This window comes from Xyrauchen texanus, chromosome 30 (genome assembly GCF_025860055.1).
Source record: "Xyrauchen texanus isolate HMW12.3.18 chromosome 30, RBS_HiC_50CHRs, whole genome shotgun sequence".
Lineage (NCBI taxonomy): Eukaryota > Metazoa > Chordata > Actinopteri > Cypriniformes > Catostomidae > Xyrauchen > Xyrauchen texanus.
The window spans coordinates 26,127,841-26,146,727 of record NC_068305.1 but is presented as its reverse complement, the minus strand read 5'-3'; the positions used below and the strand labels follow the sequence as shown (position 1 = coordinate 26,146,727).

Here is an 18,887-nt window from a genome sequence, read left to right as displayed (position 1 = left end):
TACGACATCATATCATTTTACGTTGCGTCCTTATATAAGTCTGCTTGCTTTCTCTTCCCTCCACCCAAATGTAGAGTTTAACTGGTCTTTGGCATTTCCTTAATGCAAATTTTATTTGAATTCATTCTTTCTAAAATATTCACAGGAAAAGTGCCTGATCACTACCTGAAAATGTATGTGTATTCTGTAAAACGACGGAAGAACGTTTGCATAATTTATGTACGAAGATAACACTTTTATACACTGTGAGTTAATACTATAATTTAAAGATAAATTCCTCTCTTTTTTTTTTGTTATAACCATGCCATTGAACACATTGCACATATTTTTAGCATTGTAAATCCTTTATTCAAAAGAAGACATTTCTTAAATTCTTCATCCTGATTTGAAATCTTTCTCGTTAAAATATTCAGCAGCATATTTTAAAAAATAAATAAAAAAAAACGTAATCAGAAAGAAAAACAAATAATAATAATAGCAAGAAAACAAAAACGTTTTAAAGTGTTATGATTTTGTTTTTCTTTCTGATTACGTTTTTTTTTATTTATTATTATAGGCTACATGTATATTTATATAAAAAAAATCTGTATTTTCCAAGTGCAATACTTTCTGTTTTTACTGTATTATTAAAAAAGGAAAAAGCCTGCCTTCTTAACGTGGAACAAGTTAACGTGTACGTTAATCATCGCGTTTTACCTACTTTTCGCTGAAGTTGCAAACTCATTTTACTATAAAGGTCTCCCAAAGAGCAAGGGTTAAATCTGGAGAAGCCCGACCCCTGTTGTTTTATAATTAACATTACATGGGGTTTCTCGATGCCCAAACTATATTAGAGGCTTTATATCTTTTATGACAGGGCAAATGTTACGAACATCTGATGTTTAGTGGATAGTGGATAATGAATAGTGGATACATTTTTGCTGTATTTTGTGCTTGTATATTTGTGCTATTTTCTACATTGCATTATCGTTTATCAACAGATCGTCACATAAAGCACACAGTTTAATTCATCTGTGAGTTAAGTAAAACTGCAAGCTACTGAATAAAACTCAAGTTTTTGTACAACCGTTGAACTGTTACATAAACGACGAATTCTTACACAACCAACATTGAAGTCTTCCTGCCGCTAGTCGGCGGCGTCTCTAAAGCATACAGTGTTTTTACCCTCTACTTTGACCTCTTGGGCGTTTTTATTGTTCCTTCTCCCGCGTCCTGAAAAGGTTTTTGTTGTTAAAAGGCAACTGATATGAAAGTATTTAGCGTGAAATAATATAGGTTTTGAAGTCATTGCATTGGATTTTGTGCTTATGTCGTTTTCTTTACTAAGAAAAGCTACGAACTGTCGTACAGCAGAACTATTCTGCTGATAGTTTGCTGTGGTTCGATCGTAAATAAAAATGCTTTCTTTCTACATATAAACGCTCTTTTAATATACTAAAGTGAATGTTATATTAATAAATGATGCCCAACATGATCTTTGTACTTGTGGACAAGAGAAGCATCAACAATAACCACAACATTTGGCGCCACGTCAAAGGGATGATTTTATGGAGGTATTAAATGCCGTGTTGTACGTTCATTTAAAATCTTTAACTAAAAAACGATTTCAGATGTCCTGTATAATATTAAGGCTTGACAGATGATGGTTAAGGGTATTTTGAATGCTTATTTAAATCTGGCGCGAAACATTGGCTTCCTGTTAGTAGTTTTGTTTTTAGGGGAAAAAAGGCTTGGTTTTGTGTCTGCATTATAAATAGAGGCACTGATAAATTCACTCTTTTCCCCAAAAGCAGTTGGGGTTTTCTTTTACCTTACAGTTTTTATTGTTTCATTGCATTTGTGTCAGCTACTCTATTATACATCTATTCTATTCTTCTATACTACAGTCTGTTACGTTATGCAGTGGTTCCAATGGCACTAGCCCTGTATCTCATTGTTTTCTTTAAAACACTACTCCGCAAGTTTCGAAAAGAATTACAAATAAAACCGTCTTAAAAATATACATTATAAGGTTGCAAATATGTAAAGGTTTTCTTGTGAAGGGTGCAAACATGAAGATACTTTTATAAAGTAAATTGCAAATGGAATGCGTTTAATAAAATATATTAAGAGATGAAGATGTTACGTTTTATTCATAATCGCGCTTTTTTTTTATGCAACATGATTGTATAATAGCATGTTCAGGTTTTGTGTAACACTTTCCATCCCCCAACACGTTTGAATTTCCCGCGAGTTTAAAGTTCCCATGTGACGTATTCTAGAATTTTGATTGGTTCTTCTTACGCAAAAATTAAAAGGACCGAACGAAGCAGCGAATTTGCCCTTTTCCTATTGGCTGCTGGTATTTGAGCGCCAAGATCGAATATAAAAAGAGTTACACCGGCGTTTATATTCGTTTTCTTCACTTCAGCTGGACTGTGGATTTTGGAACTCTTGCATTTCCTTTTATTTATTTGTATCTTTGTTTTATACATAGTGTTTTTATTTTAGCCAAGTCGCTACGCCTAAATCTCTTATTTTTTGTATATAACCTAACACTTTACATTTCACAATGCAGTCAACTCGATCTCCGCTGAAAATCAAGAATGAAAACGCTCTTTCTTCAAACATGACTAGCATGTCATTGGTAGACAAAGAAAATACGGTAAGTTAATATTTTAGGTGTTGTTTGGTAAAACGTATATACGTGCTATTTGTTTCAAATGCGCATACTGAAAGTGTGGTATTGATCGCGCTTAAATTTGAACCAGTTACCACTACATGCATATTACAACTGTTGATAACTAAAAGCTAGGTATTGCATAATTTGATGAACATTATCTAAATCTTTATAATATTTAATGTCTTTTCTGATTCTTTTAATCTCAGCCACCCAGTCTGAACTCCACCAGAATCCTGGCGTCCAAAACGGCGCGCAAAATTTTTGACGATTCAGAGGTATGTTTGCTTCCACTATGCTCGATTTCCGTTTCTTCAGGATTGACCCCGATGTTGTACGTTTATTATATTCACATGTAGCTCACTAGTTATGAAACTCTTGACAATGCTGCTTATAAATGGGAGGGGGGGGCGGCTTTAAAGCGCGCCAAGTTTGGCTCGCCCAGCCTCACCATCTATGCTTTTGTTCATGTTAAACTCATAGTTACTAATCATGACTTCATAAATAAAAATCGAATTATTTTCTGTTGTAGGGTAAACGTTAGTTTATTGGTGCAATATATTGATTTGGCGTGTCAGTAGTTCGAGCTGATTTCAGGTTGTGTAATGGCGCAGACTAGACATGACCATACAGCTTTAAAGTACAGAATGGCGGAGCCCCCCTGATTTAATTTTGTTTATAGCTGATGTGACAATTTTTTAGCAAGTCAAATTGAGGTGCACCATTCTTTGTTTATAGATGTGTTTTGGTCTTTGCGAACTACGGAACGCTATAAGTTTTCCGTAGTAATCGTGATTTGAAGTGTTCCGGTATCAGTGTCGGTAAATAATAATTTTGTATTTTTTTTATTTAAGGAACCGATAAAAGCCAAGAAAGGGGATGCGGTGGAGGAGCCTCTTCTTAAGGATAACCCCCATCGCTTTGTAATTTTCCCAATTCAGTACCATGACATCTGGCAGATGTACAAGAAAGCAGAGGCCTCCTTCTGGACCGCTGAGGAGGTATAATTACAATTTACTTAATTTAATTACTGATTACCTTGTACTACAGTGATGGGCAACTTTGAAGGTGGCCAGGGCAAACTTTTTTTTTTTTCTCCATTCTACCAAGGATCAGATTACAAATCCGCACTAACAATTTCCTCATTGTGGGTAATCTATGCACAACTAATGCAATATTCTTTTAAAGATTTTGTTACCTGTAACATTTTTATTGAACAAGATTTATAAAAACTAATATAAATCTGTAACTTGTGTTTTTACTAAAACATGCCATTCACATGTACAAATGTCTGATGTCACTCATACTGTAACACCCCTTTGATCACTGGATCAATGCTGTATTTGTGAACCAAATTGAAATCTTTAATGACCGACTTCGTATCCAGGCAAACAAAAGACATGGATTCCACCTGTGTACATTAACAATGGCGTGCACTGTCGCTGACACGCTTTGGTGCAATTTACCTCAAATGATAAGCAAGTGTGGGATGTTGCATGCTAGAATCCTAGAGTGATTGGCAGGTTTGCTAAGAATAAGTGACCTCTTCTGGTCAATAGTTGTAATAACCTCAATGCAGACTTTACATGATCCCTTTTTCAAAGAAATAAAATCCATCCTCCTTGCTTGTACGACAGGCCGTATTCAACAATAAGGATGGCTGAAAAGATAAGCAAAGTATATCCCTGATTGGGCTCTAGTGCTTTACTATTTTGGACAATATGGGAGCATATGCATCAAAGCCGCATGTACTCGTGAAAACGTATGCCCATTGCAGTATTTTGAGAATTTTATTTAATTTTTTCTTCCAAGGTTGACCTGTCTAAAGACCTTCAGCACTGGGATTCTCTGAAAGATGATGAAAGATATTTCATCTCCCACGTTTTGGCTTTCTTTGCTGCAAGTGATGGCATTGTCAATGAAAACTTGGTGAGTTCAGAGGCAGTCTTTGACAAGCATGCATAATGGTTCAACCCAGTTCTTTAATACACTGTTCTTCTGTGGTGCTCCAGGTGGAGCGATTCACTCAGGAAGTCCAAGTGACCGAAGCCCGTTGCTTCTACGGTTTCCAGATTGCTATGGAAAACATCCACTCAGAAATGTACAGTCTGTTGATTGACACGTACATCAAAGATCCCAAAGAGAGGTGAGTTATTGGACCTGTTCTGGGAGTTTTGAGAGCAATGATGAGACGCGCAGGGGTACGTACCTCAGCTGATAATGGGAGCTGAGTGTTGACTGCTTTGACATCAGTGGACATGTGGTCAGCTGATTGTATGGCGTCAGCACGAAATAGTCGCCAAAACTGAGCTCACTGAATGTGTTTCTATTGTGTATTTTAGTTATTAGGACACAGTCTTATGAAATGCTTTTCCTCATTAGGGAATATCTTTTCAATGCGATTGAGACTATGCCATGTGTAAAGAGGAAGGCTGACTGGGCGATCAACTGGATTGGAGATAAAAACGCACAATACGGTATGTTTTTACCATTACAGTTGTCATCTCAACAATAACCACTTGGGCAAGTTGTAAGAATTTTTTTATATATACACACAGGGGAGAGAGTTGTGGCTTTTGCTGCTGTGGAAGGAATTTTCTTCTCTGGGTCTTTTGCTGCTATTTTCTGGCTTAAGAAGAGAGGACTCATGCCTGGACTCACATTTTCCAATGAACTTATTAGCAGAGATGAGGTAACCATTTTAAGATGTACCCGATTACAGATAAATACTCTAAAATGTTGTTAAAGTTATTTATTAATTTTCTTATTCAACAGGGTCTTCATTGTGACTTTGCTTGCCTCATGTTCAAGCACTTGGTCAATAAGCCATCAGAAGAAACCGTAAAGAGAATAATCACAAATGCAGTTGAAATTGAACAGGTTTGTGCACTTGGTATATAAAATGTGTAGCATTTCTGTTTAGTTTGAAGGGGTAGTTCAACCAAGATGGAAATACTGTTATTCCTTCATGTTCTAAAAATGTATGACTTTCATTGAATGTTTATATGATTGAGTGACTGAAATTTGTATCTTGCCGACTAGGAGTTTCTGACTTTGGCTCTGCCAGTGAAGCTGATTGGCATGAACTGTGACATGATGAAGCAGTACATTGAATTTGTGGCTGACCGACTATTACTGGAGCTGGGATTTGACAAGGTAGAATTTATCAATTTTTGATTCAAATATTTATATTATAAGTTTATTTTATTTATATAAACTTGTTTTATTCAGTGTGGGATAAGTTAATCAAATATTAATATACTATGGAACACATTACTTCTCATTGTAACTGGCATTCTGATTACCCGCAGAATTAATCACTTTTTCTGCACCCGTCAAATGGGTTCTACAAATTATTTTAGAAATGTGTAACCAAAGAAATGCACTTTAAGAAACCGCATTGAGAGATTCAGAAACTTGAATGTTTTACAGTGATTTTAAATTGTAATGTTACACTATGACTTAAGTGTCATAGTTAAAATTAACATCACTGTTAATTTGGAAAAAGTAGCGTTCGTTTTCTAAAAGCAGAGATTCTAAATTTGCTTTTAAAAGGAGTAGTTTACTTATTTTTTTATTTACTCTGTATTAAATTGTATGGACTTATGCCAAAAACAAATATTTTAATGTAGAGGTCTATTTGTCAATACAATGCAATTAAATGCCCTTTTTAAGCTCTTAAAATGAGAGTATCAAATTTAAGATTCCAGTGGTTTAATCAATGTTTTCTGAAGTCCTCAAATTTAGGTGAGAATAATACAAAGTTTCACTATAGAACCGTCTCCTTTTGCGTTCATAATTTCTAGTTTGATTACTATTCCTAGTGCCTTCTAGCACTCTGCACATGCCTCAAGCTCTAGGAATTTTAATCATTTGATTGTGATCTGTAATTGCAAGATGTTGTTCGGGGTTTTTTGTTGTCTTCACTCAACCAATTAGATTGCTTCAGAAGACTTTGATTAAACCTCTTAAATCTGGATTATTTTTTTATGCTTCGTGGAGCTTAACTTTGGTCATTTTACACTTTTATTGTAGGGGCAAATGTCTTTTTTTTTTTTTTTTTTTTTTTTTTAAAATGTCTGCGGAAGCAAGTCAAGAGTTTGAGATTATGTGAACCAATACATTGGTGAAATTGGCAGCTATTTTGCCAGCTTAACCTGCATAGACTATACATTGGCAGCTGTGACACTTCAGGCATTGTTTGTAGGCAAATTAATTGGAATCTCTGTTCCATGAGAGCATGTTATGTCTATGGCTGACTTCAAATCAGTATGTGATTTACTAGAGGAGCACAGATGCCACTTGCACTCTGCGTTGTCTGACTTTTAACAGCTGGATTTTGAGGTGTCCTTAATCTTCCTGAATGTCTTTCTAGATCTACAAAGTGGAGAACCCTTTTGACTTTATGGAGAACATTTCTTTGGAGGGCAAGACAAACTTCTTTGAGAAGCGAGTTGGAGAATATCAGAGAATGGGAGTCATGTCTGGAACTACAGATAACACTTTCAGACTGGATGCTGATTTTTAAAACCTCAATCTTGAGTGCCTAAATAGACACTTCTAAAACCATAAACTTGCACTTTTCATCTTCAGATATAATTCCGATGAACGCCAACAACCTTTATATTACAGTTTACAAATTATTTTGTGTTTTTAGTGTACTTGAATTGCTTTTTATTTTTAATAAACTAAAAATTAGAAATTCCCTCCTTGCTGCTTATTTCATCTTTCTACTAGAATCTAGAACCTAATTGTCTTTGCAATTTTAGCCTATTCAGGTTTGTGTTTGCCTGATTGTATTGGTTCATGCTGATGGCTTAAAGTAATGTACTGCAGCATTTTTAGCATTATACACTTGTGCCATGCTACGGGGCTTTGTGTATTTGAGCCAATTAAGTCAAATGTGTTGGAGAAAGTAAAGCAAATTTGTATTTAGGTTCGGATCTAGTCTTGTCACCTTTAGGAAAGTGGTATTGGGCCATAATTAAAAAAAATGCTCCTGTATTCTGCACCGATTTAACCATTTTGGATACATCAAGAAATTTAAACCATTCCAGGGTGTAAATTAATTAAATGGCCTTAAGATATAATCCTCTGCCTTCAAATATTTGGTTAAACATCTGTTCTTGTGAGTAACTTTTTAAAGCTATAGTGAGATCCTAGTTTTTAGTATGGTGAATAGATTACATGGGTTTTCTGCATGCACATCTGTAGTCAAGAACATTGCAGATATGGAAACTATTTGAAGCTCAATAGTACTCCTTATCTTGGGCACTACTGGCATGAGCTGGGTGACCACCCATTCTCCCCTAAATGCTCTCTGAACATTACAAGGCACTTAATGCATGGGACAGCGTGAACTTAAGTTGTAAAGGCATTCTAATACCCTTAAAATAGCAAGGACAGAAAAATACAATTTATTGCAATTGTCCAACAGTAGGATTCAATTTGTTTCTTCAATATTGCCTTTCAATTTTGCAGTTTCTCTTATAGCATAATTCCTCTGTGGAACACAATATGTTGAGGAATGTTAGGGATTAGCCACTTGGTTTCAGTCACCATTTACTTTCATTGCATCTTTTTTCCATACATTGAAAGTGAATGGTAACTGGTTAATATTTTGCTTAAAATCTTTTGTGTTCAAAGTAGGAAAGAAAGTCACATTTTTGGAACAACCTTTAGGTGAGAATAATTTTCATTTTTGGATGAATTAATCCTTTTAACTGGAGCAAAAGTTTTATTTAAGACCTTTTATATAGCCCAATCACTAAAATGTTGTGCTTGTATTTACATTTGACAATGTCATTTTCTTTTGAACATAAACAATATTGTATTTTGTATCAAAGTTGTGTGGCACATATATCTCTGACTTGCTAATTGATCTGTACTGCTATAAAAACAGTGCCAAATGTCAGAATTGTCCTGTCAGTGCCAGTATATGTATAGTGATTTAGTCAGGGACATGTATATCATGCAGAGGATCATTTATAAGAGTGTTGCTTATTAGCATGCCTGTCAGCAGTCCATGAACCAGTCAGTCTTTCGCTGACAACAGCTGCTTTATTTGCCATATCAACACACAATAGATCTTGTTAACCATGTATCGCTGAGACGTCTCTGTATTGCAATGTGGAATCTCGTACCTTGTTTAATGAGATGGGGAAACAAACAATTATTGTTCTTATACAAGGTATTCTGGAAATACCTGAAAATATTGCAGAAACTCTACCTAACCAAAGGGCCTACAAACACCACCTTCAGCCCAGCTTTAGGGAAGATCTCTGCATATTACAAAACTCTTTCACTCTGGCATGTGCCCATGCAGGTGTTATGAATGATAAACAAATTGTTCTCCATGCAATGAATTCTAAAAAAGCATTTGGGGCTAACAGTTGCCCCACTCCAAATGGTGGTCTACTGGGAAGTGCAGCTGTCTGAAACAGGCAAATCCTGTGTCCCCTGCATGCCCTTTTAAGGAGAGAAGGCCTTTGTCTGATCATTACTGTAGACCCCCCCATCAGGACCTTTTCATAAATGATGCTAATAGATCACAGCCTAGTAAATAATGCCACAGTAGAATTATGACTAACAGGAAGACCAAAATTCCTTTTGCATTTTGAGTTTATCTTTCCTTTACCTAACATTATTCATATCAAATGCATCCATGTAGTTTTGGCACACAGCCCTACAAACACTGAAAAGAATAAAATAAATAGTTTTAAGCATGGAGCCAAACCTGTCAGTCACAGAATAGACCATTCACTATAAAATGTAGTGAACTACAAGTGCTGCATATTATGACAGTGTTTTAGTGCCACGTTAAAATGAGAATTTTAAGAATAATTTAATAAATTACAAGAAAAGTTAAGTTGTAATGTTTTGAGAATAATCTCATAGGCCTTATACTAGAATAAAGTTGTAATTGTACAGGAATATAGTTGCAATGTTTTGAAAATAAGTTAATTATAGGTCTTTTACGTGAATAGAATCATAATGTTTTGAGAATAACCTCATGAAATGCCTTTTTACAATAATATTTACAATAAAATTGTTTTTTTTATTTTCATAATGTTAAGACTTTATTCTCGCAATTTTGACTTGTTCTTTAAAATATTACAACACCTTGCAATGTGCTGACTTTATTATCAAGACTTTGACTTTATTTTCATAAAAGGCCTATTATGAGATTATTCTCAAAATATTATCAGTGTTAGGGATGGGGTTATCCTCAAAAGACTTTGACACTATATGTGGCATTAGAACAACAACATAATTTTTACCTGATCTAACCCTTAAAAATGAGTTTTGTTGGTGTAACCTGTGGTCAGGTTCATTAAAACGTATTAAATAAATTGTACCACATTTTTTGGCAAACGTTTTTGTCAGTGTAGTCAGTGATTTCAGTCATAACTCATTATTGACAAATGTGTAGCAAATACATATTGGCTTTAGTACAGTTTGTTACCTGTGCCTAAATTGAATTGCATTATTGCAAAGCAAAAGATTAACAATGACCTCATTTTGCATCATCAGAGCTATATTAAGATGCTGGTATCGGCCACAGTACATGAGGGTTCGAGGGAATCCTAAAGGATTGTGTTTTGTAGATATGCTATTAGGCTAGTGTGAAAAATGCCTAATAATAGCACACCTAATAGAGGCTTGAACTTTATGGTGTTCAAAAATGCACAAACATAATCCAACTTTAGCATGACCGACTGAAGGGCCAATAAGAAACTCCAGAAATCTGAAACGAAAAGAGATAACTGAAGGTTAGAAAATGCTATCCCACTGATATCACAGTCTTTTTCAGTCAGCCTTAAGCTGTCAGGATCACAAATAGAACATTATCTTCTGTCCACCAAGCCTGAATAAACACACAGATAGCATCACACCAAGGCAGGAGACACTTTCAGTGTTAAATGATCTGATGATGTTGAAAGAAAATTAATAATTTATTCATAAGACAGGTTATGCACATTTTAACCTGTACACCAGTTTAACCTAAAGTGTCTGCATAGTATCAAAATAAATGTGTTTCATATGATTAATATATATTAGGCAGATTTAAGTCTAAAATATAACTTCAACAAAATCAACCTAAATACCAATCAAAGTATTTTTTATGGCTGAGTTTGGGTAGAAATACAACCCAGACTTTTTAGAGGAAAAATGCTTTGTTTTCCTATAATGTTGAGTGAAAGAGATAACGGGTGAGGAGGTGACAAATAAGGAGATGGAGCTAAGCAACCAACACTGAGGAGCAGCAATGATGTTTAGCCAGGAGCACCTGTCACTCACCATGACCTTAAAAGGAGAGAACTGAGCCAATCAGAGAACAGCAGTCCTGGACAGCATTGAGAAGGGACACAGGCCTTTCTAACGCTCCCACACCTCTCAGCTGTCTGGCATGCTTTGAGCCCCATCACATTCCTGGACCCGGGCCATTTGACAAAGGTAGCATTACTCAGGTTTGGGTCCTTAGTGTCATCTAGTGTTACATCTCCCTTCTTCTGATTCTATGTGTAGTCTAACTAGATGTTATACTGTGACCTTCCATCCCACATATATTGGTTGATGGGTCTATGTCAAAGATCATGAAACGTTTGTGAAATGAGGGATTTCTTGATTCCTTTATGTGATAGCTAAAACCCTAAAATTAACATTTAAATACATGATATGTCACAATTATCTGTTTTGTGTATATAATGCCTAATCAGTCACAAACTCATTGTGCATCTGCTATTTTCTACTTTTGCATAACATGCATAACTTCTCCGTTGAGTTGTTGTTAAGAATGGCATCATTTAAATAGATGAAAGGTTAACAAAACATGTCTTTGTCCACATTCAGAACATACAGTAAAACAATACTTCTGTCTATTTATAAGATTTACAAAAAACAAAATCAAACTGAATTGAGTAATCTTTAAATAGTACACTTTATTGAATTAATGTATGTAATTATTTAAGGAAATGTAATCAAAATAAATGAAGAGAAATACATTACTGTAAAAATTGGTAACTTGCAATTGTTTCCTCAAAGATCTATTTCTGCTTTATCTAACCAAAAAAAAAAATGTATATATATATAAAAAAATTATTTAACATCAGTGAATAAACCTTAATACAGTGGGTTACACATACACACACACACACAACTTATTTTGAGGGTTCAATCAGGTTGCTCCTTAAGGTAGCAATTGGAGGTTACCACTTTTGACAGTGTATAATTAAATTCAATTCAATTAATTATATTTATATTTTATTAGAGTGTATAAAACAATGCTGTTCTTATTGATGGAGTCAAATCTCTGAGGAACCATTCATTATAATGGTTTTGTGGTTTTTGTCACACAAAATATGACATAAATATCTAAACATCTAAATTAACTGGATTTATTAAGTCAAAAATCTTAATTAACATCACTGAATCAACATGAATACATTAGGTTACACCATCAAAACTAATTTCAAGGGTTAGATCAAGTAGAGGTAGCTCCTTAAAGCAACAATTGTAGGGTACCACTTTTTTCACACTGTACAAAATACCAGTGGGGAATGATCAGAGAATAGTACTTGATTTGATGTTTGATTTTTGTACCAAATAGTAACTGTCATCTCCTGAAAAACATTGTCCATTTTGGTCGTCTTGTTGAGACCATCAAGCACAGGATACTTACTATGGGCCATTTTTCTAGCAGTTCTTATTTGGTATTTTATGAACTCCAGAGCCCGCCTCTGAACCCCAGTCCCCCCCCCCTTCCCCCCAGCTACTACCATATTTAAGGGGCATCCTTCTCCCATGCCCTTCATCCCAGTGGAAACTCCAGTCTTGTGCTACAACTTGGTGAGTGTTTGCTTCTATCTTTATCTCTATGGAGTACTGAATATTTAAAAAGGAGTAGACCTTGTGCAGTGTTAGGATGCAACACTTCGCCTCCTCCATGGGAAGAAACATTATTCTTTGGAAATCAACACTGTGCTGTTAATGCAAACAAGGGATAATTGGCTACATTTACATTTATGATCTCCAAATGGAGACTGACAATATATTTCTGCATGTAATTTTTCACGCTGTGTGATAAGATTGTATCTGAAGCTGTACTTAGTGAATGTATAAAATGGATGCTTTCCCATTCTAGTAAAGCATGAGATAATAATGATGTAAAGTAATGAAGGAGATAGAGGTAAACATGAGTATATCCATAAAGTGAGCTTTGTTAACTGTATTTGTAACTTATTGGTAAATCTGATATGGAGAGTGAGTGACTGACGTGATGTTCCTTTGATTAGAATCCTTGTCTAGTTCCAATACAGAAAGTTATCAACAGATATATAGTGAAGTGGCAAATATTGCCAGTAGATCCATTACAGCTTCAGTTTGGATAGCTGAGACAACCTTTAAGTCCTGCTGTCACTTGTCAACAGGCAACTATGAAATAGCAGCAGATAGGACACTCGGTCAGTCCGTTTGGAATGACAAGAGCTGATAGTTTGGAATGACAAGAGCTGATGCCTAAAATAGTTTAAAGGGGATCTGCTGAGCCCCTTTTGGCCATTTGTTGGCCTTGTCTGATGCAAAATTTTAATGGCAGGCTCTATTTTGACCTAAGGAATACTGGTGAATTTAAGTATAAGTAAAAAAAAAAAAAAAAGCCTTTTACAAGTTTAGAGATTTATGCACTAGAGTAAAAAAGGAAAGTATCAGCTTTCCAAATCTAATTATTGTTTCTACTCCAAACCTTGCAGAGGTATAACATTTTAAATAATGTATTTTTTTGTACATAAAACTGAAAATGTGTTTTTGGATCAAAATGACTAAGAACGATGGAGCAGGTCACAACTAAATAGGTTTGTCATAATATGTTAGAATGAGTTATTATTACCTAATTTTACCAAAATACGCTCTCCCATGTTTTACTCCTCGTAGGACCATCCTAGACAAAACCAATCATGTGTGACGATGATGAGACCACAGCACTCGTGTGCGACAACGGTTCTGGTTTGGTCAAGGCTGGGTTCGCCGGTGATGATGCTCCCCGTGCTGTCTTTCCCTCTATTGTGGGAAGACCCCGTCACCAGGTGGGCCAGCGAAACATTTAATACATTTCTGGTTCCAGCCAACATCTAACCTATTGCTTAATTGGAACTGGAAAACTATGTCAAAATTAAAGATGATCATTGCAACATTGTGTTATTCAAACAAATTAATTGTTATATAACTATGGTGCTTGGTGATATCTGAACCATGACTCTTTTTTCTCCAACAGGGTGTGATGGTTGGTATGGGTCAGAAGGACAGCTACGTTGGAGATGAGGCCCAGAGCAAGAGGGGTATCCTCACTCTGAAGTACCCCATCGAGCACGGCATCATCACCAACTGGGATGACATGGAGAAGGTAGCCATCAAAGACTTAAAACATAACGCAAACAGATTAACCCATAATAATTGTATAGATTACTGTAGCTCTAAATTATTCATTTAGTTCAATCATTGCAGCATGAGAAGGAATTTCTTTATTAGATAACAAGTAAACCTACAACTTATGAGCAGTCACTCAGGGATTTGCCCCATTCAACCATCCATTTATTAGATCTGGCATCACACCTTCTACAATGAGCTGCGTGTTGCCCCTGAGGAGCACCCCACCTTGCTCACTGAGGCCCCCCTCAACCCCAAAGCCAACAGGGAAAAGATGACACAGGTAAGCTCACCAGTTCTTGGGTTTTCATTTACTACTTGATCAATGTTTATGAAAACCGGTTCTAAGTGACTTTCTCCCTTTTTAAGATCATGTTTGAGACCTTCAACGTCCCAGCCATGTATGTTGCCATTCAGGCTGTGCTGTCCCTGTATGCCTCTGGTCGTACCACTGGTCAGTGTCTGTCAAACCTCTATAAGCAATACATACAGTTGAAATGAGACGTTTACATACACCTTAGCCAAATATATTTAAACTCAGTTTTTCACAATTTCCACAATTCATTTGATCATAGAAAATATTCCCTGTCTTAGGTCAGTTAGGATCATTACTTTATTTTAAGAATGTGAAATGTCAGAATAATAGTAGAGAGAATGATAATTCCAGCTTTTATTGCTTTCATCACATTCCCAGTGGGTTAGAAGTTTACATACAATTTGTTAGCATTGCCTTTAAATTGTTTAACTTAGGTCAAACGTTTTGAGTAGCCTTCCATAAGGTTCTCACAATTAGTTGCTGGAATTTTGGCCCATTCCTCCTCACAGAACTGGTGTAACAGAGTCAGGTTTGTAGGCCTCCTTGCTCACACATGCTTTTTCAGTTCTGGTCAGGTCTTTGCGATGGCCACACCAATACCTTGACTTGGTTGTCCTTAAGCCATTTTGCCACAACTTTAGAGGTATGCTTGGGGTCATTGTCCATTTGGAAGACCCATTTGCGACCAAGCTTTAACATCATGGCTGATGTCTTGAGATTTTGCTTCAATATATCCACATAATTGTCCTTCCTCATGATGCCATCTATTATGTGATGTGCACTAGCCCCTCCTGCAGCAAAGCACCCCCACAACATGATGCTGACACTCCAATGCTTTATGGTTGGGATGGTGTTCTTAGGCTTCAAAGTTTCACCCTTTTTCCTCCAAACATATCAATGGTCATTATAGCCAAATCAAATTGTAGTTCCATCAGACCAGAGGAAATTTCACCAAAAAGATCTTTGTGCCCATGTGCTCTTGGAAACTGTAGTCTGGCTTCTTTATAGTGGTTTTGGAGCACTGGATTCTTCCTGGCTGAGAAGCCTTTAAGGTTATGTCGATATAGGACTATTTTTTTTTCTGAGGTCTTGGCTGATTTCTTTTTATTTTCCCATGATGTCAAGCAAAAAGGCACTGCGTTTGAAGGTAGGCCTTAAAATACATCCACAGGTACACCACGCTAATTGGCTAATTTCCTAAAGGCTTGACATAATTTTCTGAAAAATTTCAAGCTGCTTATAGGCACAGTTAACTTAATGAATGTAAACTCCTGACCCACTGAAATTATAATATAGTCAATTAAAAGTGAGACAATCTGTCTGCAAACAATTGTTGGACAAATTACTAATTTCGGGCACAAAGTAGATGTCCTAAACAACTTGCCAAAACTACAGTTTGCTAATATTAAATCTGTGGAGTGGTTAAAAAATGTGTTTTAATGACTTCAACCTGAGTGTATGTAAACATCTGACTTCAACTGTATATTATTACATACACATATAAGCAATACTTGACATGCCAGTGTCCTGCTGTACAGGTATTGTCCTGGACTCTGGTGATGGTGTGACCCACAATGTCCCCATCTATGAGGGTTATGCTCTTCCTCACGCCATCATGCGTCTGGATCTGGCTGGACGTGACCTGACTGACTACCTGATGAAGATCCTAACTGAGCGTGGTTACTCTTTCGTGACCACAGGTGGGTTCTCAATCAAAAGTCATACTTCAGTATATCCTGTTGAATATGAAAAATTTAAGCAAACATAGTACGCCATTTGTAGTTTAGAAGTATGATTTAATAAAGTACTTACTGTATGAGCTCAATGCCTGGGCCAGAAATACTGTATTCACAGTGCATACTGCTTACTCTCTAAATAGTTTCTTTTCTTTTCCATAGCTGAGCGTGAGATTGTGCGTGATATCAAAGAGAAGCTGTGCTATGTCGCTCTGGACTTTGAGAATGAGATGGCCACTGCTGCCTCTTCCTCTTCTCTGGAGAAGTCCTACGAGTTGCCAGATGGCCAGGTCATAACCATTGGAAACGAGCGTTTTCGCTGCCCCGAAACCCTCTTCCAGCCTTCTTTCATTGGTATGTGTTGTTTGTGCCTTTCAGTACCCCAAACCTCTTTACAACTCCCCTTGTTTTGCTGAGCACACATAATTATCACAAAGTTCTTCCTTGCTCTGTGTAAACATGCACATTCTGTAGGTTAACTTAGCTACTTTAATCATTATTTAATCATGTGAATTTGCTTATTGCTCCTGACAGGTATGGAGTCTGCTGGTATCCATGAGACTGCCTATAACAGCATTATGAAGTGTGATATTGACATCCGCAAAGATCTGTATGCCAACAATGTCCTGTCAGGTGGTACCACCATGTACCCAGGTATTGCTGACCGTATGCAGAAGGAGATTACTGCTCTGGCTCCCAGCACAATGAAGATCAAGGTAAACATCAAAGTCACTGAATGAGCTGTTGGTTCTTATATAGTTCCAGTACTACAGTCTAAAGCTCATCTTGCCATGTTTGCTCTCTAGATCATTGCTCCTCCTGAGCGTAAGTACTCTGTCTGGATCGGCGGTTCCATTCTGGCTTCCTTGTCCACCTTCCAGCAAATGTGGATCAGCAAGCAGGAGTATGATGAGGCAGGTCCCTCCATTGTCCACAGGAAGTGCTTCTAAACCGCCAACCCTCATCGATCCAACTACCCCTTTGACTACATTTGTACTGTGCCTTTTACTGTATATACTACATGTACTGTTGTAATAAAAGTTGTGACATGTAACAGTATTCTCGGCTCTTTTTGTGTTTTTACGTGACTCTGACAAAAATAACACTTTCTATTGTTTTACTCTTTGAATTCAAGGATCCGTGTTTTTTTCCTCAATTAATTGGTAGGCTTATCTGTTTTAATCCTAAATGTGGATAATACCATAAACTACAAGACATATAGGGTTTGACATGGACAGTTAAAAGTCACTGGATTTGAACTTAGTGGCGCCTGATATCATTGGCTATATGGGCTAGTTGTCTTTTGACAATCAGTATCTCAGTTACTGTAAGGTTTTCATTCCAATTGCACATATGTTTTTTTTTTTCTGTGGTATTGTATGTTGGTTTCAACCACCTATTGCTTCAAACTTAAATCTAATAATCAACATAAACAAATAAAACTTCATACATCATATGAGACAAAGGCCAATTATAAAAGTACTAAACTTAAAAATGTAACTGTATTCTTAGGACAACTATTTTTTCCTTGTCAAAACAGTGGAAATGATCAATAGTTTTGTTTTTAGCCAAAATTGAAAGCATGCATGTAGAAATTTACATAAAAATAAATAAATATAAGCAGAGAAATATATAATGCATTTGAGTGAAAAGTGTGACAACTTGCCCCAGTCTCCTTTATCTGCCATAATAGGACTCTCAGCTGAATAACGCATAAAAGGACAATGCAGAGCCTGTTCCAGAGAATAGACTGCCGCTGAAAATTAAATATTTATGCTATGCTGGTATTTGTTTTCTAAAGAAAGGGAGCTAAATTAATTGTTTGCTGTTAATTTGTCATAAAATTACATTTTTTTGATATAGGACAGGCTATAATTTTGTCCATAGCAAGTGTTCTTCTGACAGGTGCATAACATGGACAGACTCAGACTATAATTGTTATGAATGGAGGCAGCAAAGCAGACGAGGAGATGCGGATCCAAAAGCAGTTTAAACTTTATTAGAAAAATAAACAAGGCGGGTACACAAAACACGGGAACAAAGGAAAAACCCTCAATGGGGAAATAAAACATAAAACGACTCGGTTACTAACGTAACCTCGGTTCCCTGAGAGGAGGGAACGAGTATTGCGTAAGTAGCTTACGCTATGGGAAAACTCCGTTTCTCGAGAAATATTGAAGTCTTTATGTAAAACGCATTGCAGCTGCACAGCAGACAGTAGTGAGCGAGGCAGCTCGGTCATTGGCTGTGCTGCGGCAACTGCTCGAACCAATGACGGGGCGACTCTGAACGCGCGACCAATGGCCACGCGCCTCACGTTCACGCGCTCAGAGCCCGCCGAATTTAGCATAGCCAGGCTATATAATGGGCACCCCGTCATACGAGTTTCTTTAGGTTTAATCGACTGAAGCGAACTGACCAAGCACAAGCATGGCAGCTTACGCAATACTCGTTCCCTCCTCTCAGGGAACCGAGGTTACGTTAGTAACCGAGTGGTTCCCTATCGAGAGGTCTCTCCTATTAGCGTAAGTAGCTTACGCTATGGGAACACCATGTAAAACGCCGTGGCGTGCTGACTTCGCTCTATAAAGCCAGAGGCAGATGCCTGAGCCTTAAAGCAAAGTGATTATTCCACGAGCCGGCCAACGGCGAGCTACATAATGGGATAGTATAGAGCCCTTCCAAGGTGGTCCATGGTGGGCGCTCATAGTACAAACACAAGCACATATCTTATGTACTGAGTTTTCTATGT

At 36.8% G+C, this 18,887-nt stretch overlaps 2 protein-coding genes and 1 non-coding gene across 3 annotated transcripts; all 3 read left to right on the top strand.

Annotated features, from left to right (window-relative positions):
* Window positions 1-1,188: 1,188 nt before the first annotated feature.
* On the top strand, window positions 1,189-7,360 carry LOC127624445 (ribonucleoside-diphosphate reductase subunit M2-like). The gene is made up of 11 exons (XM_052099265.1): window positions 1,189-1,553; window positions 2,558-2,644; window positions 2,869-2,937; window positions 3,514-3,660; window positions 4,472-4,588; window positions 4,672-4,805; window positions 5,042-5,136; window positions 5,218-5,351; window positions 5,435-5,539; window positions 5,702-5,815; window positions 7,035-7,360. Exons 1-11 carry the CDS (start codon window positions 1,548-1,550, stop codon window positions 7,185-7,187), a joined length of 1,161 nt encoding a protein of 386 aa, XP_051955225.1. The 5' UTR covers window positions 1,189-1,547; the 3' UTR covers window positions 7,188-7,360.
* Window positions 4,837-4,973, top strand: LOC127624469 (small nucleolar RNA SNORD94). Its single transcript, XR_007968173.1, has one exon. It is a non-coding gene; the product is annotated as a small nucleolar RNA SNORD94 (small nucleolar RNA).
* Window positions 7,361-12,436: 5,076 nt separating the features above from the next.
* Window positions 12,437-17,194, top strand: LOC127624446 (actin, alpha cardiac muscle). The gene is made up of 9 exons (XM_052099267.1): window positions 12,437-12,508; window positions 13,592-13,743; window positions 13,932-14,060; window positions 14,256-14,366; window positions 14,453-14,537; window positions 15,938-16,099; window positions 16,298-16,489; window positions 16,670-16,851; window positions 16,942-17,194. The coding sequence occupies exons 2-9, from the start codon at window positions 13,615-13,617 to the stop codon at window positions 17,083-17,085; spliced, it is 1,134 nt and encodes a 377-aa protein (XP_051955227.1). The 5' UTR covers window positions 12,437-12,508; window positions 13,592-13,614; the 3' UTR covers window positions 17,086-17,194.
* The last annotated feature ends 1,693 nt before the right edge of the window (window positions 17,195-18,887 follow it).